Genomic DNA, 24,018 nt, shown 5'->3' with positions numbered 1-24,018 from the left:
GATTTTCTTTTATTTCTCTTAGCAAAATTATGTAGTTTTCAATATATGTGTTTCTCATCCCTTAAGATTTTCATAATTTTGATACTATTGTAATTGATTTTTAAATTTTTCCTTACTTTCAGATTTTCACTGCTAGTATATAGAAATATAACTTTTTAAAAAATGTTGAACTTATATCCCACAAACTTCTTAAATCACATATAGTGTTAGATGATATTTTGTAGATTCCATCAGATTTTTTGCATAGAAAGTCATGTCATCTCTAAATGAAGACAGTTTTTCTTCTTTCCTGTGTAAATGCCTTTATTTCTAAAAAAAAAAAAAAAAAAAAAAAAAAAATGCTGGATTGCACTGACCAGAACCTCCAGTATAATATTAACTGCTGAGTGCAACATCCCTGTTGTGTTCCTAATTTTAGGGGAAAGCATTTAGTGTTTCACCATTAAGAATAGTATGAACTGTAGCATTTTTGTATATCCCCTTTATCAGATTGAAGAATTCCCTTCTATTTCTAGTTTGCTGAAAGTGTTTTGTCTTGATTTGATTTGACTTGTTTTTAATCAGGAATGGATATGGGATTTTGTCAGATTTTTCCCCTTCATTTATTGAAATGATCATGTGGTTTTTCTGTTATAGCTTATTTCTATGGTGAATCAAACTGAGTTTTCAGTGTTAAACTATCCCTGCATTTTTGTGATAATCTCCACTTGGTAATATTATTATTATGTTGTAGAATTATGTAAGTTTTGTTTATATTTTCTCTCTGTGTTCATGAAGAGTATTGTTCTGTAATTTTTTGTTTTTTGTCTTATTTTGATATCGGGAAAATGTTTGTCACATAGAATGATTTGGGAAGTATATTCTCCTTTGCAGTTATTCTGAATAGTCTAAAACCACATGTAGAATTGGTATTATTTCCTCCTTAAATGTTAGGTAGAATTTATCAATGATGCTAACTGAGCCAGGAGTTTTCTTTTTGGGAAGGATTTTAATCTCAGCCTGTTAATTTATTTAATAGATACAGGGTTATAAAAGTTGTACATTTATTCTTGAGTGAACTTTGGTCACCTGTGTCATTTAAGAAAGTTGTCCATTTCATCTGTGTTGTCAAGTGTAGTGGCATAAAGTTATTTATTAAAATTTCCCCATTCTTAAAATATCTGTAGCATCTGTAGTGATGCCATCAATCTCATTCTTGGCATAAGTAATGTCTGTCTTCTCTTTTTTCCCCTGATGAATCTAGATTAATCAGTTTTATTGATCTTCTCAAAGAATGTGCTTTTTTTGTTTTCCATTTCTTTGATATCCACTTTGATCCTAACTATTTCCTTTATTCTGCTTAGTTCGGTCTTAATTTTCTCTTTTATTCTGGAAGATGTAGTTGTTCATTTAAAACCATTCTTTTTTCATATAGGTGGTTAGTGCTATATATTTCTCCCTAAGTATTACTTTTAGCAGCATCCACAAATTCTGATATGTCAAGCTTTCTTTTTCCTTCGGTTAACAATACTTACCAAATTCCTTTTGATTTCTTCTTTCATCCATGGGTTATTTAGGAAGTGTGTTATTTAATTTCAAATATTTGGATATTTCCTAAGGATATTTCTGTTAAAGATTTCTAATTTCATTCCATTGTGATCAGAGGACATGTTTTGTCTTTATTACTTTTCCTTTTATTGAAACATGTTTTATGGTCTAGAATATACTGTATTTTTTAATGTTTTATGAACACTTGATAAGATTTTGTATTCTATTGTTAGATGAATACCTGACCTGTCAGTCAGGTCAAATTGGTTAATAGTGCTGTTCATGTCTACTATAACCTTGTTGATTTTCATGCCTACTTGTCCTGTCAGCTGTTGGGAAGGATGCTGAAGTCATTCGCTGTATTTTGAAGATCTGTTATTAGGTATATTAGCCTTTATGACTATAATTAATTATTCTCTTTTTCATTGTGAAATGACTGCCTTTATTCCTGGTAATTATTCTTGGGTTTGAAATTTATTTTTTGTGATATTACTATAGCCATTCCAGTTTCCTGCCATTAATCCTATCCAGTTTTTTGTTTGCCTTCAGACATTGTAGTTTTCATTTCTAAAGACTTTTCATATGGGAGACTTTAGGAAAAATTATTTAACCACTCTGTCTTCATTTTCTTCTTTATTAAAGGCACATAATAAAAGAACCTATACCATAAAATTGTTTTGAGAATTGGGTAAATGTATCAAAATGCTCACAAATACATATATATCACAGTATAAGTTCTGAATAAATGTAATCTACAGCTATTGTTCCTACTCTTATGGCTGCTGTTTAAAAAAAGTATTTTTAAATCCATAACATATTAAAACAGAATTTCCTATTGATTTATATAACCAAGAAGTTTCTTGTTTGGACTTTCGTTAGTCATCTTTAATCTAACTAAACTAGAATATCATCACAACTCAAAAAAATACCTGTTTCATTTTGTTTTTGTTTTGTACTTAAGATTGTGTACAAAAATATAGGTATAGTGTCATTACCATATTTTTCAAATTCAGTGAATATGTAATTCCCAAATGCATTAGAATTATACAGTAGTTGTGAGTTCTCAAATGTACATACTTTGGTTTAAATATAGGACATATTGAAATTAATCATTTTTTTAATCAAAGGAAGTAAATGTTTACATTTAATATTTTGTATGAGTCCTTCACATTACTATCATTTATTATGAGTCATTTATTTCTTTCCTTGTTTCTCTCTCCCTCCCTCTCTCTCTCCCTCCCTCTCTCTCTCCCTCCCTCTCTCCCTCTCTCTCTCTCTCTCTCTCTCTCTAGATTGGGCAGCTGGCTTTTAAAGGAATGAGGAGACTCAATAGAATCCAGTCAATTGTGTTTGAGACTGCCTACAACACCAATGAGAACATGCTGATTTGTGCCCCTACTGGGGCTGGAAAGACCAACATTGCAATGCTTACAGTTCTGCATGAAATTCGCCAACATTTTCAACAAGGTGTTATCAAAAAGAATGAATTTAAGGTAGGAAATTAACAGGTTAGACCATAACTTTTTAAATTGTAAAATTAAAATCATTTGTAGTTGTTCATGTTACATGAAATCTAGAATAAAAGGATATATTCATGATGTCATGTAAAGATTGCTGCTTGAATTTCTCTATTACTGTGAAAGCATTCCCAGTTTGTGTTAGGAAAATCCTATTACCCCTGTGAAAAGCTGTGAAAATACATTTAGCTTTGAAGCAAAACCAATTTTCAGAGGGATGAGACTATATACAAAAATTTCATTGTCCTTTAAATAGCTGCACACTTATCCAAGAAGGAGAAGTACTTTTCAGATATCACTATTAAGATTTTTTACTCCTAGTGGCTACAATTATATTTCACAATAAATTGTGACTTACATGGACTGCTGTGAAACAAATGACCTTCTAGGTTTTGCTCATTTATCAAGGTAGTGTTTTCCTTGGCACAGATTGTATATGTTGCTCCAATGAAAGCCTTGGCAGCTGAAATGACAAATTACTTCAGCAAACGTCTAGAGCCACTGGGCATCGTTGTGAAAGAATTGACTGGGGATATGCAGTTGTCAAAAAATGAAATTTTACGAACTCAGGTATGTTGTGTACTTAGACTTTTTTAATACCGTTATTTTTCAGGTAATAGTGAAAGTTGTTAAACAACTATACCTAAGTAGCTATAAAATATAAACCTAATGAAATGAACTTCTTTTGTCTGTAATTACATCTTACCTCCACAAAAGAGGTTTTTGCTGGTGCACTGTCCTATTTTATCCCTTCTAACTCTATGATTCTTGCTATATCTTGACTATTGTTAGATGTCTGGTGTAAATTTTAAGTCCATTAACACTAAATGTTTTTTTTAAACAGTAGAGAATGAGAATGTGGATAAGACCAGACTTCAGTTTTAAGAGCAGGAAAATATATAGATTCTTAAATGACCCCACTAGTATTCTAAACTATTGTATAAGGATTGCTTAACAAAAAATAAAAGTTTTTAGTCGTTCTTTATTTCATCAGATAGAAAGTTACTAAATCACGCACTGTGTATAGCACTATATTAGGTGAAGTGCATGACAGCAAAGATATTGAAGATACCCTTCCTGCTTTCAAGGATCCTGTACTATGACTGAATAGGCAAAAACTATATTAGAGCTACAACAAGATTATCATTAATTGATGCAACATCAACTAAGGTAATGTTCATAATGCTTTGGAAAAATCCAATAATGGATAACCAAATATAATGGGATAGTTCAGCCTCAAGGATGATCTGGAGTGGGAACTAGGGAATACACTGGCCTATTAGCACACTGGCCTATTAGCCTGGCATCCTTGCCAGTGTCTCAGGACAAATTACCTGTCCTTACTGGTTGTTAAATATGTATTTTTTAAACATTATACCTGATATGTAATTAATACTATTAGAATTTAAAGTCAGGGGTTGAGGGATGGGGATTGGAGAAAGGTGGTCAAAAGGTATAAACTTCCAGTTATGAGATAAGTACTAGGGATACAATGTAAAACATGATGACTATAGCTAACCCTGCTACATGTTATACAGCCAAAGTTCTTAAGAGAGGATATCCTAAGAGTTCTCATCATAAGGAGAATTTTTTTTTCTTTTTATTTCTTTTTCATTTTATTGGTAACTTTTTAATTGTATGATGGGTGTTAACTAAACCTACCATAATAATCATTTCACAGTATATGTAGGTCAAATCATCATGCTATATACCTTAAACTCATACAGTGGTATATGTTAATTATTTCTCAGTGAAACTAGAAAAAACAAACAAAAGTGGTTAGAGGAAGCAGATAGACATTTTTCCAAAGGATACATGCAGATGGACAGTAGGTATATGCAGAGATGCTCAGCATCACCAATCATCAAGGAAATGCAAATCAAAACTGAGATATCATCTCACACTTGTTAGAATGCCTACTATCAAAAAGACAAGATAAGAAGTGCCAACAAGTATATGGAGAAAAGGGAACTTATGTGCACTGTTGGTTGGAATGTAAATTGGTGCAGCCCTGGAAAACAGCATGGAGGCTCTTCATAAAATTGAAGGTAGAACTACCTTATGATCCAACAATTCTGCTTCTGGGTGTATATCCAACAGAAATGAAATTAGGATCTCAAAGATCCTGTGTTCATTACAGCATTATTAAAACAGCCAAGAAAAAAATACTTTTAGACTTTTAATTAGTGAAGATCAGACACATATTTCAGTTGTAGTAGATAAAAGGCAGTAATCAGGATTTAGCACTCATTATTTTTAATATCCTTTTTATTTTATGAAATAATAGAGGGGACTGTATTAATGTTTAGCATCTGTCACAGTTTTTAAAAAATCTCTAATTTAACAAATGGTTTTGTGTTTCAAAAAGAGGTGGCAGAAGGAAAAAGTCAGTGGAGCTACAACATAGTTTTTATATTTAGAATCTATAAAACTTTTTCTTTGCCCTTTTACCTTATACTACAATCTCAGATTTACTTATTTTGTTAACATAAATAGATTTTTAACTGCTGAAAATGGTCGACAGTAAAGCACACATTATTTGAATTTTGATCACATATTTATGAGTTCAGGTAATGGCACCTTAGGAACTTGACCTTTCTTTTCTTTCACATTTCAGCTTCAGAATTAATTTTAAAATGTATAGTGTACTTCTATGACAGTTAATTTAGGTCTTTTGTTGGGTAAATTCTAATCCTAAGATAATGTAAAAGAATTATGTGTTTTTATTATAAAAAATACATTATCTTTAAATATTTTGTCAGTGGTAACAGCTGAATAGTAAACAAACGAATAATTTTATTATTCTGTCATTGTAAGTTTTAGCTTATATTGCATAACTGTGATACATGGTTAGGTTTTAAAGACCAGACTAATATGTGGGGTCTTCATTAATTACTCTGGCTAAAATCAATATGGTAATTTTTGACGTACGTTTTATCCCATTGCCTTGAAGGGATATGAGTCTCTTTTATTAATGATAGTGTTCTTTTCTATAGTGATTCTTTGGATCAGCATGTCCTGAACTCTATCAACGGACACTTTAAGCTACTCTAGTTATTGCTTTCAGCCACTAGAGCCGTGCATGGTTGAGAAATTCACTCATGTAGGAAAAGCATCAAACTTACAGATTTTGTTCTGGGTAGTTATGTCTTTTTAGAGTAGGTTTTGTTCTGGTGTTGGCCTGCTTTTTTACATGGGACTCCTGGGTTTTCTCCCATAAAAGTATTACTAGCTTTTATTCCGGCATTTGAAAGGTTCCCATGTTATTGGGCTTTTCACACTGATTTTCAAGCTGCTCTCTCAACTCTGAATCCCACCTCTGAACTCTGATATCTGGCACCTTCAGCCAGTGAGGCTGTGGTTTTTCCCACCTCCTTTTTTTGCAGCTGTAGCAGTGGGTCTGTGATCATACTCTTGGGTCAGTAATTTGCAAACTGGTAATTCTTAATCCCTTTCAATTGATACTACATTTCTCTGTTTTTTACCACTTTCTGATGCTGCCCTGTGTCTTAAACAGTTTTTTTTTTAATTGTATACAGTATTTTATGATTATCTGCAGAAATTCCTGCCACTTGTTTGTTCATCTGCCATTATTGGTAATAGATTTCAATTTCCTAATATTTTTATTATTGAGTTTATTAGTATTTCAAACATACTAATTGTCTTCTCCTAGCAGTGAAGGTGGGAAGCATATTTTAAAAGTCTAACTGTTCTTATCCAAGGGACACCTGGCACCACAAGGCTTAGTCGGTTGAGCATCCAACTTTGGCTCAGGTCACGATCTCTTGGTCTGTGAGTTGGAGCCCTGCGTGGGGCTCTGTGCTGACAGCTCAGAGCCTGGAGCCTGCTTTGGATTCTGTGATTCTCTCTCTGACCTTCCCCCACTTGTACTCTGTCTCTGTCTCTGTCTCTCCCTCTCTCTCTCCCTCTCTCTCTCTCTCTCTCTCTCTCTCTCTCTCTCAAAAATAAACATTAAAAGAAAACAATTTATCCAACACCCATACATTTTTTTCCTTATAACATTTTTTAGAATCTTGTTATTCCAAATGAATTTTTCTCAAAAATATATTCAACATATTATATGCAAAATGCCTTTTATTGTCATTATTTTAATCATCACATGAGTGGAGACATTCTAATAATTTCTTAAAATGCATTTTTATTTTTATTTTAAAAAATTTTTTAATGTTTATTTTTGAGAGAGAGAGAGAGAGAGCGCTCAAGTGGGGAAGGGGAATAGAGAGAGAGGGAGACACAGAATCTGAAACAGGCTCCCAGCTCTGAGCTGTCAGCACAGAGCCCCACACGGGGCTCGAACTCGGGAACAGTGAGATCATTAGCTAGGCTGAAGTTGGACACTTAACTGACTGAGCCACCCAGGCACCCCCTTAAAATGAGGTTTTAATTAAAGGATTTTTCTGTAAATTTTTAACATTTTCTATGAAATTTGAGTGTTGAGATACCACCCCGCCTTTTCCTTGAAACATTAAAAAAAAATTTTTTTTTAACTTTATTTTTGAGAGAGAGAGCATAAGCAGGGGAGGGGCAGAAAGAGAGGGAGACACAATCCGAAGCAGGTTCCGGGCTCTGAGCTGTTAGCACAGAACTCAACGCAGGGCTTGAACTCACAAGTGGTGAGATCATGACCTGAGCCGAAGTTGTATACTTAACTGACTGAGCCACCCAGGCGCCCCTCCTTGAAACATTTTAAATTTTATTTTATTAAAGAATCTAGAGAACCGTTACCTGAAAACAGGAGTAACAATTATATTTTTACATATACAGTTGACCCTTGGACAATGTGGGGGTTTAGAGGTGCTTATCCCCCCCCCCACCATAGTTAAAAATCCATGTATAGTTTTGACTTTCCAGAAACTTAACTATTGTTGACCAGAAGCCTTTCCAATAACATAAAGTCTATTAACACATATGTTTATATGTTATATGTATTATATACTATCTATTCTTACAATAAAGTAAGCTAGAGGAGACATAATGTTATTAAGAAAATTGTAAGGAAGAGAGAATACATTTATAGTACTATATTATATTTATCAAAATAAATCTTCATATAAGGGGACTTGCACAGTTCAAACCCATGTCATTCAGGGGTCAATTGTAGTCACTTGAACAAATTTTGGTTCTTTTAACATAATGAACTAAATCATGCTTAAATTTTTAAGTGTATATAATGGAAAGAAGTTGACAGATTTGTATAACACAATGCAGACTTCAAACTTATGGACACATTTGATTCTGAAAGTATGCTCATGTATTTATAGAAGGTGTGTTACATATGATACATTCCAAGTTTAGCTCCCAGAGTTACTTGAACATACAATTACAGAGGTCATATCTCAAAACTACACATCAGGACACATAGACTGATTTTTTTAGTATGTGATTTTTACTTTCATAATGTCTTGTAAGGCATATAGATTAACTCCAAATTTGACTTTTAAAAAATTGCCTCCATTAAAATTTTCTGAAATTTGAACCATTCTAGAGTATCTGAGACCATACATCTGATGTGTCTTACCTAAAGAAATGAGTTTTGTATCCCGATGGATACAATTTTAGGGAAGAAAGCAAGTCAGTTTATTCCTCTTTTATTGCTTGCAAGTCTAGCCTTAAGAAATTTTCTACAAATGGTAAGTTCAGCTTTGGCAATCAAGTAACTGTTGTGCCAAAACCACGGCTCTTCCTCTGTGTAATTCTGCACACCATTAACAGCCTTTTTTTTTTTTTTTTTTTTTTGGTTTTAAACTCTGCATTGATTTGGTCATTCTCATTATACTACAGCAGGAACTCTCAAAATGCAGTACAGGGATGTTATATTTCCTAAGATTCTTTCCGGGGTTGGCAAAGTTAAAACCTGTTTTTAGAATAACATGATGATATTATTTTCTTTCACTCTCCTTCTCTCACATATATCGTGGAGTTTTCCAGAGTCTGCATAAGGTGTGATGTTGTCATCATTGATGGCTTATGGAATGAATACTTTCTATTCTTTTTTTAAATTTTTAAAAATTTTTAAAATTTTATTTAAATCCAAGCTAGTTAACATATAGTGTAGTAATAGTTTCAGGAGTAGAATTTAGTGATATATCACTTACATATTATACCCACTGCTCATCCCAACAAGTGCTGTCCTTAATGTCCATAACCCATTTAGTACATTCCCTCACTGAACACCCATCCAGCACTTTCTAGTATAAGAAATTGAGATAGAAAGACAGAAAGACAGAAAGACAGAAAGACAGAAAGACAGAAAGACAGACAGAAAGACAGAAAGACAGAAAGACAGAAAGAAAGAAAGAAAGAAAGAAAGAAAGAAAGAAAGAAAGAAAGAAAGAAAGAAAGAAAGCCCATAAATACAAAAGCTGTTTGGGCCCTCAGTAATTTTAAGAGTACAAAGAGGTTCCAAAGCCAAATCATTTTGAGAACTACTACTTACATAAGATAGTGGATTCTCTTTATAATCTACATTTTCTCAAGTAAACAATTCTATTTCCTCATGCATTTTCTCTTTTTCATAATGTCTTTTTTTATTCATTGACAGTTATCCAAATCTTATCCATTCTTCAAAGCCCAGTTCAAACCCCATGAGTACTTTATTTTCTCTTGTCTGAATCCTATATCACCATTCATTTATATTCATAAAATAAGATCTATTCCATAAAATCGATGGTTTTGGATCTGGTGTGATCTTAGAAATCTGGCCCACTCTCAAAATTGCAATTGCTCTTGCACTGTATCTACCTGTGTTACTAATGCCAATGAAAGAACACTTATGGAAAGACAAGGGAGTTAACATTTGCATTCAAATTATGAGTCAGTCACTATGCTAAGTATATATGTGTATCCTTGGTTAGTCATTACAAGAATCTTATTGACTAGTGTCTCCACTTTACAGATAGAGAAAGTAAAATTCAAATCTACTTAGATTTATATATTATAGTTTCAAAAGATTTATGACACCCCCCTCCCCCCATTTGCTTATTTCTGAACTTCCCTAGACCTGCTTTGTGTCTTTGGTCAGTATTTGTTAATTCCGTAAGGGCAGGGACCATGTGCTTGCCCTCAGTAATAGTCTATAAATTGAGTCTCTTGTGTTTGTTCTTTATTTTCCTCCATGATAAATATAGCCCTACTATTAGTGATGCTAATTTTGTAGACCTGAAACTGTATAGTTTCTTTACTCTAACCCTAGAGGTTAGTATACTAACCTCTTTACCTTGTCCTACTATGTATTCTCACAGATTCTCAAAGATCAGTAGACAGTGCTGTTATCAATGCCTTTGAGATTGGGCTGCAGAGAGAGCAAAGTGGGAATATTGCAGGGCATGTAGGGGTACAGACATACTCAATTTTTAATTTTGAAGTTTTAATTTTTTCCTTTCCCACCTTTTCACTTTTGTCATTTTTCATAGCTTTTAATGATTCCCCTTCTAGTTTTTTTTGTTTTGTTTTGTTTTGTTTTTTGGTAAATAAGTTTCCCAATAATTAATATAATTAAATATAATCTTGAAATTCCCCTGTCATTTAAAAAATATTTTCAGTATTGTTGGTCTTTATTTTTATAATATGGGAAAGCAAATTAGTCTCATTTGTAAATTCTTTGTCATACTATTCTGACATATTATTCCCTTGTTCATAAACTTTCATTGGTTCTTTATTGCTTATTGAATTAAATCCAACTACCTAGCTTGTTAAGAATCTTGTATAAATTAAGTATAATACAAGATGTGATTTCTTTTGTGGTTCACTAGGGACTGTCAGGCCTAGTAGCAGTTATGATTTTATTGAAGTTTGAATGTAAAATTTCTTTCTACAAGACAGGATTGTATAATTCTAAGATTTATTGTCATGAGAAACAGCCTACGTAGACAACAAATACGTTGTTGAAGACCAGATGGTCTTCAACTGAAAAGCCACTTTGTACAACTTTAAAGAACTCAGTAAATTTGTCATCACTGAAAACCCCATTTTTCTCTCCCAACCTTATTTTCTATTGTTCTTCATTTTGATTACTTTCAGATTTCTCCCCCTAACTGGATCATTTGTGAAGAGTTACTGTTGCACAGTGTTCACTGTTGTTTTTAATAGTTCCATTGAGCAATTGTACTTTTCCTTACCCCTGTCCTTCCTCATCTCAGGTTATCTTTTCTGCATCCCTCTCTAATACCATAGATGCAGTGTTCCTTTGAATCTTACTTAGTGAAAATCTGGTCAGAAACTTCAGAAAAGATTTCTCCTGTCCTGGTAGTAACTCTATATTAAAGCAAGGCATGTGCCCTGAATTCTGAAATTGTTCTCCTATTTCTTTTATATTTGTTTGCTCATCCTTAGGCTGGGGGGAGTTTATCTGTGCAACTTTTGGAGTCAAGATGAGCTGTTTTAGGTTTTGTTTTTGTTTCTCTTTTGACTGGGGATGGAGAGAGACTCTGTTAAAATCTTTTAGGTGTAGGCAACAGCAAAGGGAACCCTGAATTTCTGTTATATTCTGTTATTAGAGCTCCGGTAACCTTGGTTGGGAGTCTGTGTGTGGTGTGCATGCATATGCATGTGCTCGTATCACGCACACTGCCTTGATTTATTCTTCTCTGAGGAGGGTTTTTATTTTACTGAGAATATGTATATACGTAGGAGTAGAGGGTGGGAACAAAGGGGAGTTGAAAAAATGGGTTTGAAATTACATATGCTAGGTTTCCATTTTATCTGGATATTTGTGTGTTACATGTTTAATTTATTGCTGCCTTCTGTATAAAATCTGAGGGTGTCTTTATTTCATCTCCATTCTTGAAGGATATTTTTTCTGGATATAAACTTGTAGGTTGTCAGTTCTTTCCTTTCACACTTGAAAAATGCCCCACTTTTTTCTGGTCTCCATGGTTTCTGAAGAAATATCCACTGTGATTCAAATTGATCTTCCTCTATAGGTAAAATGTTTCTCTCAGTCTTTTAATATTCTGTCTTTGTCTCTAGTTTCCAGAAATTTGATTATGACATGTCTAGTTGTAGATGTTTGGGGTTTATTCTGTTTAGTGTTTCTTTACCTTCTTGAGTCTGCAGGTTTGTCACATTTGGGAAACTTTGAACTTGTATTTCTTGAGTCCCTTGTTCTTTCTCCTATCCTGGGACTCCATGGGCAAGAATGTTAGATCTTTTGTTATAGTCCCACAGTACCCTGAGATCTGTTCTTTTTTTTTTTTTTTCAATCTATTTTCTCTCTGTTGCTCAGATTTGATAAATTCTTTTGATCCATCTTTGAGTTCATGGATTCTTTCATCTATTGACTACATGCTTGCTTCCAGTGACTTTTAATTTCGGGTGTTGTCAGTTTTCATTTCTAAACTTCCTATTTAGTTTTTCTTTGCTGAGACTTTTTTTTTAAATTTATTTCAAGTGTGTTTGAAACTGCTCCTTGAAAGATTTTTATGATAGTTGCTTTAAAATCTTATCAGATAATTCCAACATGTTGGTAATTTCAGTCTTGGCATCTGTTTCATGTCTTTTCTCATTTGGGTTGAGATTTTCCTGGTTATTGTTTGTTTTCAGTTGTATGCTGGGCCTTTTGGGTATTATGTTATGAGACTGGTTTCTATTTAAATCTTGTTACCTGTTACTGCTCAAATGATACCCAGGACTCTTTTCACACATGTCCCCACCCCCTCAGTGCCAGTCTCATCAGCATACGGTGAGGTTGGGGAGGACCACATTTTTCCTTAATGGTGTTTGGCTGGTATTGTCAAAAAGTGTTAGTTTGTCAGGGTTTCTCCCTTCGGTACATTGGCTAGAAAAACCTCTAGTATTTTGACTGTTTTGCTTTGTTTTGTTTGAGGGTGAGTTCTGCATTCTTAAGCTTTCTGAGTTGTGACCTTCTTCCACACCAAGCTAGGATGTATTGGAATCAAAGAAAGAAACCCTAAGGAACTCACTGCTAAGTCATTCCTTGAATTCTGAAGTCCCTATAAAGTCCCTCTTTGACTGTTAGAGTCTTCTGATGTCTATTTTATATATTTTGTTTGGAATTTTTACTAATAATAAGATGAAATGTGTCTCCTCTGTCTTCTTAGCCATATAGACTTAAATTATAATGCATTCAAATTTATCAACTTCATCTGTGGTTTGTGCCTTTTTCATTAGTTGTACTTTCTAGGAAATACTACTTTGTTCTTCCTACCATTTTTCTTCTGTTAGATTTAAAGTTTTGTTTTTTTATACTTAAGTCTTGAATCTCCCTGAATTTTTATTGCTATTTTGAGGAGGGCAGGGTTCTAATTTTATTGTTTTATCTAAGAAAAGTCATCATGTTTTTCTCTTTTTCTTGGTGAATATGAAATGTCACCTTCATGATATTCTAAATTCTACTGTTTTCTTATAGCTCTACTAAGCTTCCTATTGTTACATTGATGTATATGTCTGGCCTGGCCTCAGGACCACAGTGTTTTAATTATTATTATTTTAAGGATGCCTGAGTGGTTCAGTCAGTTAAGTATCCGACTTCAGCTCAGGTCATGATCTCACGGTTCAAGCCCTGTGTCTGGCTCTGTGTTGACAGTTCGGAACCTGGAGCCAGCTTCAGATTCTCTGTCTCCTTCTCTCTCTGCCCCTCCCTTGCTCACACTCTGTCTCTCTCTCTCTTTCTCAAAAATAAATAAACATTAAAAAACATTTAATTACTATTATTTTAGAATAACTGTTGAGTGTAAAGCAAATCCCACTTCCTTACTTTATTCTCATTTTCCAGAATAATCTTAGCTGTTCTTGGACCTTTACTTGAGTATTTTCATTTTGAAATCACACTCTTTCATTTCATTAAAGGATCTGCTGGGATTTTGATTAGAATTGCATTGAATTTATAGAATACTTTGGGGGGAAAATCGACCCTTTTATCATGTTCTCTCTGCATCCATTACCATTATATATTTTCCAAATTTTAGGTCTATTTTTGCCCTTCAGAAATGTTTTATAATTTTCATTATAGGTTTTATATATCTTTTCATTGACTCATTTAAGATCTTGTATTACTAGTTGCTATCTTTAAAAATTTCTATTATGCGATGATTATCACTGGAGTTAAGAATGTTGATTTTTGTGTATATACATTGTATCCCACAATGCTAAATGGCTCTTATTAATACTGATAACTTATCTATAAATATCGTTGGTTTTTTATATAGATGGTGATACAATCTGCAGATTACAGTGGCACAGTCTCAGTAACTTTGAAAGTAGCCCAGCCTTAGAGGCCGATGTTTTTATCTTTAGATTTTCTATCTTACTGTGTGTGTGTGTGTGTGTGTGTGTGTGTGTGTGTGCGCGCGCACACGTGCGCACACGTGTGCATGCTTGTGCTTTCATTGTTTGAAACATTTCCTCTTGTATTTTATATTTTTGACCTGGTGAGGAGAGTTTACATCAGCTTATCCTGTTTTCTTGAGTGGAAGTTACAAAATACACTATTCTCTTGTTAATGGACAACAGACAATTAAAAATATCACAGAATAATTATTAAAGTATACGTGAGGGATTGCTAAGAAAGTTTATTTTTGTTTTGAAGGTCTGGAATGTCCAAATCTTTTTCTGAATTATTAAATTAAAAGTTGAAAACAGAGAACCATATATGTTATCTGTCAGGTGAAGAAAATCCACAAACAGAAATATGAAAGTAGTATAAAGTTCAGAAGTACAGAAATTATTCAGCCTATGTCTTATATTTATGGTAAAAAAAAAAAAAGGTTTTGTTATTATTTGGAAGCAAAATTTACCATAATAAAAGTTTGGCTAATTGAAAATAAACATCCATTTAAAGGAAGCAAGTTTTAAAGTGCTAGTGGTTCTTTGATTGATAGCAGTTCCAGACCTCGCTTTTATATCTTCCTCAAATAAAGAAAAAAATAAAAAAGAGTCTTTAAATATGAATCTCAAATCTCTTATGATGTCTATGTCCCTAAAGTATTTTATTTTGTATTCTTTTCCATGTAGATATATAATTCACAAAGTGTGATTTTTTCATAGAAAAAGAGTTTCTTTGTTACTTCTATAAAATTTAGAAGTCTTTTCAGAGTAAATTTGAATTGTGATATTGTGAAATGTGTAGTAGAAAGGTTTTTTTGACTCTTACATAGTTTGGTCACACTTTTCAAATATCATTTTGTTTTTATATATTTCTCAATATATACTTACCTTTACAAACTTCTCCATCGCATGTAAGAAACTCCTATGTGTTCTACTTATAATGAAAATAAATTCAACTCCTCTGATTGAATTAAGCTGACTATTTTATATAATTATCTCTAGACCTAGAGATATGATAAGATGCTTGTATGTAGAAAATGTAAAATGTTTTGCAAAAGATTTCTACAGTTGTGTTGTTACAGGGCTGATGTTTTAGGAGGCACATTTGCAGTACATGAGAAGCCAGGATTGAGTAGGTATTTGCTGAATCATGAACTTGTATTTCTAAAAGTGTCTTAATCCTACATTTTTTAGAGGGCTAATTTGTTCTGCCTCATTAACAGTTTGGAAGGGATAGGTTTATTGGTTTGTCCTGGTTGATTTAAAATGAGTCTGATTAGTCTGTGTCAAAGATGAAAAAGAAGAGCTCCATATAGGTTGCCACTGTGTGTAAAAGGTATCATGAAGGTGTTCAGTGCCTGGGAATGGACATCAGTTGTGAGGAGAGCCACCCTGAAGTTTTGTATGTGACTAAGGTAAATTTTACTGCATGCTTTATTGATGTCCAGTAGTTAGTATAAAGGTTTTATGTTAAATCTAAAACTGAAGACTTATTTAATGTTGTGATTTGGGGATTTTTTTTGTTTTCTTATTCTTACTTGGAGAAAAAAATGAAAATGATAGAAATAATTTGAAATTTATAATACTCAAGACCAGACTGTCTCATTGTATGGGTGATAGAGCAGTATTTTGGGTTCTGCTGAGTGAATGAAAGAGTTTTATAGTCTGGATCTCTGGGCGTGACTCATTATCCATAGTATAATTAGTGTGATAAGAACTAAGATGTTTTCTAGTAAACTTATTTAACTATGAGCATTTTCCAAACTTATTTGAACATAGATCTCTTCTTTCACAGAACAATTATTATTAGAACTTGCTTTGAGGGGCATCTGGGTGGCTCAGTCAATTAAGCATCCGACTTCGGCTCAGGTCATGATCTTGCAGTTCTTGAGTTCAAGCCCCATGTTGGGCTCTGTGCTGACAGTTCAGAGCCTGGAGCCTGCTTCAGATTCTGTGTCTCTTCCTCTCTCTGTTCCTCCCCCACTGATTCTCTGTCTCTCTCTCTCTCTCTCTCTCTCTCTCTCTGTCTCTCTCTGTCTCTTTCTCTCTCTCTCAAAAATAAATAAACTTAAAAAAATTTTTTTTAAATAAAAAGAACTTGCTTTGAGAAATACTGCCCTGGAATATGTTCACTGAATTAGTGAAGCCACATTCCAGTGAAAAGAATTAATCTTACTTTTAATGATGCTAAGAAATTAACACCGGATAAATGTTCTATGGTCTAAAGTATTTGGTTCTGACCAAAACCAAATGTGTAAAAGTACATTTCTTTAAAAAAAAATTTTTAATGTTTATTTTTGAGCGACAGAGGCAGACTGAGAGCAGGGGAGGGGCAGAGATAGAGGGAGACACAGAATCTGAAGCAGGCTCCAGGCTCTGAGCTGTCAGCACAGATCCCGACATGGGGCTTGAACCCACAAACTGCGAGATCATGACCTGAGCCAAAGTTGAATGCTTAACCAACTGAGCCACCCAGGTGCCCCATAAAAGTACATTTATTTTAAACCAAACTTTCTTTTCAGCAGTTAAAAATCTCTTAAAATATTTTATGGATGATTACACCTTTCAAATATTGTAATATTGACATATCTATTTGATAAAATTTATTCAATATAATTGTTAGTAATGGCTTGGAAAGTATTTGTTTTCTTAAAACAAATCACTCAAATACAATAAATATAAAAAGTGTGAATATTTGTACGTTTGTACTGAATAGTTGAATATTCAGAATTTAATCATGGTCTAAAACTAATGGTAAGCTCTTCAGTTTGTCCTGGAGTACTAAGAACTTGCTATATCAAACCATGTACAGATTAGTAGTTAATATCAAATATTTTGAAACTATACATTATGTGCAAAGTTTTTTTTATGTTTGATATGTAACATTAGGCCTATAGATTATATTTTTCTATACAGTATTGCTCTGTGCCAAAACAAGGTCTCAAAAACAGTTATCTCTTTTAACATAGTATCTTTTATGTTGATGGTCAGAGTTCTTTTTTACAAATATGGAGATATTGTTTGATCACTTCTATTACTGTAACCTTCTCCTCTAGATAGAAGGTATTTTTTAATTTGTCCATTTTTCCATGCCCTTTTATGATGGCATTTAATACAACCTTCTTCCATAACATATCACTTTAATTTTAATGGCAATATTTTAAGATAGCTGATAGCCTTTTTATTGGGGGGAATTACTGTTGTTTTTGGTTTTTTATTGTTTTGTTTTGTTTTGTTTCTGTCCAGTATTTTAACAATGAAGTACGGAGATTTTTGGTCAAAATTTGTCAAATTTAAGATATTAGTTAATATCTTAATTTTGAGTTTCAACTCAGGAAATTTAAACATTACCAACTTTATTTTGTTCATGTTACTTGGGACTTAATGAATATTAGTGTATAAGTTTATTAAGCTACAATCTTCAAGATGTTGGATTAGCAAAAATCTTAGATCAAAATGCTTGATTGGTAAAGCCCAGGTCCAAGCTTGAGAGAGCTCCCCAACTTTCTTCTCCAAGTAGGCCCATTCATTTTTTAAGTATCTCCTATTACATAGAAGGGAAATAAGCAGAAAAACAGCCAGATGAGTATATATTTTCTATTAGATCAGTTACTGTCATTTTGCTCATACTCAACTTTATATTTTTCCACGTTGAGAATTTTGCATTTAAACTGGTATTCTGGATTATGAAAGGGCCAGTAATAATTTTAAAAGGACTATAGGCTTAAGCATATTCTGAATTTATATATAGTACATTGAATTGTCTGTTGCATAGGTCTTATAATTTGGTCACACTCTATATAGTGGTCACTTAGGCTATAAACTTTAGTTTGCTCATATAAATAGAATTTGGTTCACTTAACACTCTAGGCATAATTCTGACAGATTAGAGGGTAAACAGATGTAATATACTAAGTTAACATTTTCTCAGCAGGTAGTTTTGTACCTGAGTGTATCAGAGGACAAAGTAACTTCTTTAAGGATAGCGGGTTTGGTTTTAAATATGTTGAGCATGGAAAGATTGCTGGAGTTGTAAACATAACTGAATTAGAAAGTCAAAATAGTCCGAAAAGACTCCAGAAACATTCTTGGAATTAGAAATATAATGTCACTTAACTTGGATTTTCATTATACAATTCGTAATATATCTAGTGAAATGTGTTAAATGCTCTGTACCTATAGATTAAGATTTCCTGAATCTCATTAACTTTACCCTCCTTGTTCTATAAAAGATTTAATCTCTTTTACATGAGCACATTTAAAAAAAAACAGAAAACAGCAGGATGGTATAAACTAAAGGTAAGTAAGAAGGGTAGAAGGGTAAAGGAAAACACAGGCCAGGTTGAAAAGAGAGAAGCCAAAAACAATACTGCTATAATAATGCAGATATAACAAAGTTGAGGGAGTCCTGACCAGGTTTATAAATCATAGTGACCATTTGTCCAGAAGTAATTCTTGAAGATAAGAGGCAAAAATATTTCCCCGGGGCCCTTAAAGAGAGAAAAATCAGTACTGTATTGAAACAAATCTTCAATAACATCTGTCCAGTAGATGCAAAGATAGGTTTTATGGACCTTAAAAAACAGCTCTGGCACATAGGAATCTATGGATATATATATAAAGAGGAGGGATGTTCTGTGTTTCCTTCTCTTTTAAGGAATTACAAATATGCTGTATGTCTCCATGTTCAAGTGTTCAGTATTGATGACTTCAGTATTTGCTGGGGTTCTCACTGCTTTTTTTGTGTTATGTGTGGGACTATGAAAGTAGCCATGTAAGCCCACACCATCCAGTGTGATCTTAATAATGGGAAAATGTTCTCAGTGGGGTCACGGGCAGCACTTTAAAATCAAATACATTAGTGTTTTTACGGCAAAACTCTTCAGTATTTACACATGTAAATTTACACATCAGGTCAGGTTTGCCCTGAAAAATTTATAAATGCTTCTCTTTCAGAGTCTTTTCCCCTTCCTTCCTTCCTTCCTTCCTTCCTTCCTTCCTTTTCTTTTCTTTTCTTTTCTTTTCTTTTCTTTTCTTTTCTTTTCTTTTCTTTTCTTTTCTTTCTTTCTTGTTGATCTAGGAATCAGAGACACAATTACTGACCTGAATTAGAAAGTATAAATACTTTCCATAAATGGGAAATTGCATTCAAATTAACAAATTGGGAGGCCAGAAATACAACACTGCCTCTGGTTAGTTTTGAAAGCATTGGTAAGGGGTCTCTGGTTCCTTTTCCAATATGTTACCTTCACTTTGTCCCCTATTTGTCAGAAATTTAGGACCCTTGGTAAGGAACTCTCATAGGATAAAATAGAAAATAATTGTGGTAGATCCTAAGATTTGAAGCAAACTTATGATTAGAGGCATTTAACTTTTATTTTCTGTAATTAAATTAATGCTAAACAATATAGTAATAAAACAGGTCCATTTTACTATGAAAGCTGATTTTTACTTTTTAAACATATCTTATTACAATTTTTAATAACATTCTGCTTTGTTTCATTTTATGTAATTTATTTATTTATTTTTAATGTTTATTTTTGAGAATGAGAGAGACAGAGCACGAGTGGGGGGGTGGGGGCAGAGAGAGAGAGAGACACAGAATCTGAAGCAGGCTCCAGGCTCTGAGCTGTCAGCACAGAGCACAATGCGGGGCTCGAACTCACAAGCTGTGAGACCATGACCTGAGCCAAAGTCAGTCGCTCAACCAACTGAGCCACCCAGGCGCCCCATTTTATGTAATTTAAATGAAAAACTGAGGTCAGTAGTATTTTTATTGGTCATATGAATGAGTGATTGGATGTAACAATGTTGAGGCAGATTTAATATGGTAAACCTGGATTTATATAAAAGGTGAGCAGGAGGGAATGGTCTAAGACATGTGTTCTTGACATGAGCAGGAGGGAATGTGTTCTCAGACATGTTTAGATCAGAAGCTATCTGATGAAAGCAATGAACCCTGTCCATGGGAAATTGGTTTGGGGATTCAGATAAACACAAATAGTATATAAACAGAAATATTATATAAATAAGTATTATGCACAGTTTATTATAATAGTTCACTCCTCTCAGGTGAAGCAGCCCTAGCCCAAGGTGTCCATTCTTACAAAAGGAGAAGATACCATGACTTGGAAATTACAATGTTGGAGTATTTTTGTTGGGTAAATCAGCCATTGGAATCTGTACACTTGAGTTGGCCCTCGGGTTTAGTAGAACACTACAGATTTTAACTCCAATGTGCTGGCACTTCTTGGTTGCTTTCCTGTGTTGAGGATCAAATGTTTTATATAAGAATGGTGAAGTATATATTATTGGGCACTCAATAATACCATTATATTGTTAGCTATGACACAAAGCAGTTGAAAAAGTTTCGTTAAACTTTATTTGGTACAAAGTGTGAAATTGTAGAGACAAAGATCTGGTTAGTGAGATTCCTATTTTATAAACATTAAAACGATTTTTTTTAGTGTTTATTATTTTGAGAGAGAGACAGCAATTAGGGGAGGGACAGAGAGAGGGAGACAGAGAATCCCAGGCAGGCTCTGCAGCTGTCAGCACAGAGCGTGATGTGGGACTCGAACTCAGGAACCTGAGCCAAAACCAAGAGTCAGACTGAGCCACCCAGGTGCCCCTAAAATGATTCTTGAAGACTCTAGGATAAATATATTTCATGAGTTTTATGATACAGCTTGCATTTTTTACAGATTATTGGCACATAGAAATATGTTAGTTCTGAGAAAACTAGATTGTCTTGGCAGACATAATTTACTTTTGAATAGTCAGTTCCTCTAAAACTGAGTTGCCTTGTTAGGGCAAGGACTTCATAATTCAGACACATCTTCAGGTTTCTTCCACAAGGCATCCACAGAAAGTGAGTATTCTATGTCCTTATTTGTATCTCTGATTTTTTTGAAGTTGTGGATTTGTTCTTATCACTTACCTTTGAGTTTTTTATTTTTATATTTTTATTTTATTTAAAAAGTTTTCTTTTTAATATTTATTTTTGAAAGAGAGAGACAGAGCATGTGTAGAGGAGGGGCAGAGAGAGACACAGAATCTGAAACAGGCTCCAGGCTCTGAGTGGTCAGTACAGAGCCCGACGCATGCTCAAACTCAAACTCAAACTCAAACTCATGAACCATGATATCCTGAGCTGGGTCTGAGTAAGAAGCTTAACCGACTGAGCCACTCAGGCACCCTACCTCTAAGCTTTTTAAAAAAATCTCTGCTTTGAAACAATTTGCTGAATAAAAACATTTTATGTTAATCTGAATACTTTCACTTTCTTGAACAATACCAAATTTTTCTCCGTAGTTTGGTATGGTGTGATGTCTGAGAAATTTAGGCTTATGAGACCTGAGAGCTTGGTAGGTTATGGCAATTTGTTAGTTTCAAGTAGTTCTTGATTTGAGAGCAAGTTTTCTTTTGTTTGGGAGCAGTTATTTTAGTCAATATTACAGGCAGTTATTTTCAAGAAGGCTTTTGTTTCAGAAACACTGCAACAGAAGCATGAAGTTTCTGTAAACCTAAAATGGAATATGCATCTGGTTAATTTTAGGAATTGTAGAGAGCTATGCTTGCTGGAATTTTTATGATCTAAATAGTATCCTTTGAATTTATAGTTTGCACATGTCTGTAAAAATTATTTTTGTATATCAAAATGAATATATGAAATCATACTTTTGTAGAACTTTGTGCCATTATAGGCATACATAATTTAAAAAAAATTAACATTCATTTATGAGAGACAGAGGCAGAGCGTGAGCAGGGGAGGGGCAGAGAGAGAGAGGGAGACACAGAATCTGAAGCGGGTTCCAGGCTCTGAGCTATCAGCACAGGACCCAATGTGGGGCTCAAACTCACAAACCATGAGATCACGACCTGAGCCAAAGTTGGAAGCTTAACCAACTAAACCACCCACGCGCCCCACCATACATCATTTTTAAAAAGAAAACTGAATGTACTTGTAGTCATCATTGATTTGAACCTTGGTTAAAATTACTACATAGAAATATTTATTGCTTGTTGTTATTGGATAATCAAGGTTGCCAGAACATTAGAAGGCATGACTATAGATAGTATGATATATGTTATGTTAGATGTGTATTTTAGGCCATTTCGTATCCTAAAGGTCATTTTCCTTATGTTTTATTGCGCAGTTTTACAACTGGAGCTCTGTGGCGCTTTTTAAGACCAGTGTGAATTAAATATTAATTTTGTTTGAGAATTTTCATACTTTGGATTTTTTTCTCCCTTCAAAAGGTTAATATACTCATTGTAGGAAAGTTTAAAAAATACATAAATTTACAAAGTTTAGCATATTAATCTTTTTTTAGGCAAATATGTAAAGCTTTAAAAAATGAAAGTGGATTGTATATTATTTGTTACATTTTTCCCAGTAAATATTTTTGCATATCAATTAATTCATATTTCATGGCATTTGATAACTACAGAGTATTCTCCTTTTGGATATACTAAGTTAACTGTACACTTCTGGTGACTTTTACTTAAGAGTAACATTTATTTACTCACTAACTTATGGCAGACTGAACACTTAGGGGAAAGAGGAAACTAGGATATCTAAGAAACTTAGCTGATACGGTAGAGAAGAAAACTTTCTCTTATTATTTTGTGTTGATTTTTCATGGACTTCAGGTTAAGGTATCCTTTACATTCACATTTATCCTTCTTCACTTTTAACCATCAGCATGGACTTCACATTTCTTTATGTCCAGAGATTGACTGATCTAGTCTCCTTAAAAGTCTCCTTTGTCTTTTCTATTGTTGTGTGATAGGCTTGTATATAATATCCTCCCCTAGACTTGTAGGTTGGGTTGAGTTATCTAGTTATTCGTATTCCAATTATAATTCTTTTTTTGTTTCCTCTACTCTTCAAATCTAAGTGCAGTCTAATCTTGGAACTGCTATATTTAAAAAATAAAGTAACCAAAAATGATTTTCTATGCTATTTTAATTCTCATTGCTGTACAATTTGTATACTGTAAATATTTCTTTTTTATATATTTTAAACAAAGATTAATCACCTTAAACACTGTAAGTACTTTGTATTCAGGATTCACCTGGGTTTAAGGCAGGCCTCAACTTCAAAAGCTGAGTCTGAAAAAATAATACCAGTGCCCTCTAGTCATTCCTATTTGCCTTAAAAACATTTTCATTGTACAGTGCTTTGTTCCTTCAAGTTATAGAGAACTAAAATATTCAAAATGTTTTCCTATTGTTATTTAATATAATATATAAAAATATTTTGAAGATACTGTTTTGCACGTAGTCGGCCTTCAACAAATGTTAGCTCTTTTCTTCTTCTTTATTGGGTTCTTAAGTCTGCTCCTTACCCACTATACTTCACGAGTAATAACCCCAGAGACTTGATTTATGTTACATTGACTCTTCAAACTCTGCCTGGCTGTTAACAATCAAAGAGAAGAGAAAAATGTGGTGACCTTCCCCCCAGTTTTAGAAATGACAGGATAGTAAATGTGAATGGTGCTTGTTTGGCTGTAAGTGGAATATCCTTTGACTTTTCCCTTTGGCAGAACAGTAATCTGTGGAATTGATCCTTGGAGAAAACCTCTTAAAAGCTTGGCTTAAAAAAAGCTCTTATGTTCAGTTTGACCCTCTTTTTATTAAAGGATGAAAGCTATTCATTCAT

The 24,018-nt window shown here is 33.6% G+C and overlaps 1 protein-coding gene across 1 annotated transcript in view; it reads left to right on the top strand.

Moving 5' to 3' along the window:
- ASCC3 (activating signal cointegrator 1 complex subunit 3) overlaps nt 1-24,018 on the top strand; it is a 353,465-nt gene that overhangs the window by 95,325 nt on the left and 234,122 nt on the right. Inside the window, exons 9-10 of the mRNA XM_042986876.1 lie at nt 2,820-3,020; nt 3,474-3,614. Coding sequence (XP_042842810.1) covers nt 2,820-3,020; nt 3,474-3,614 — 342 coding nt within the window. The remainder of the gene's footprint in view (nt 1-2,819; nt 3,021-3,473; nt 3,615-24,018) is intronic.

Source organism: Panthera tigris, chromosome B2 (genome assembly GCF_018350195.1).
Source record: "Panthera tigris isolate Pti1 chromosome B2, P.tigris_Pti1_mat1.1, whole genome shotgun sequence".
Lineage (NCBI taxonomy): Eukaryota > Metazoa > Chordata > Mammalia > Carnivora > Felidae > Panthera > Panthera tigris.
Note: the sequence above shows the minus strand (reverse complement) of the source record. Positions and strands in the feature narration are given on the sequence as shown.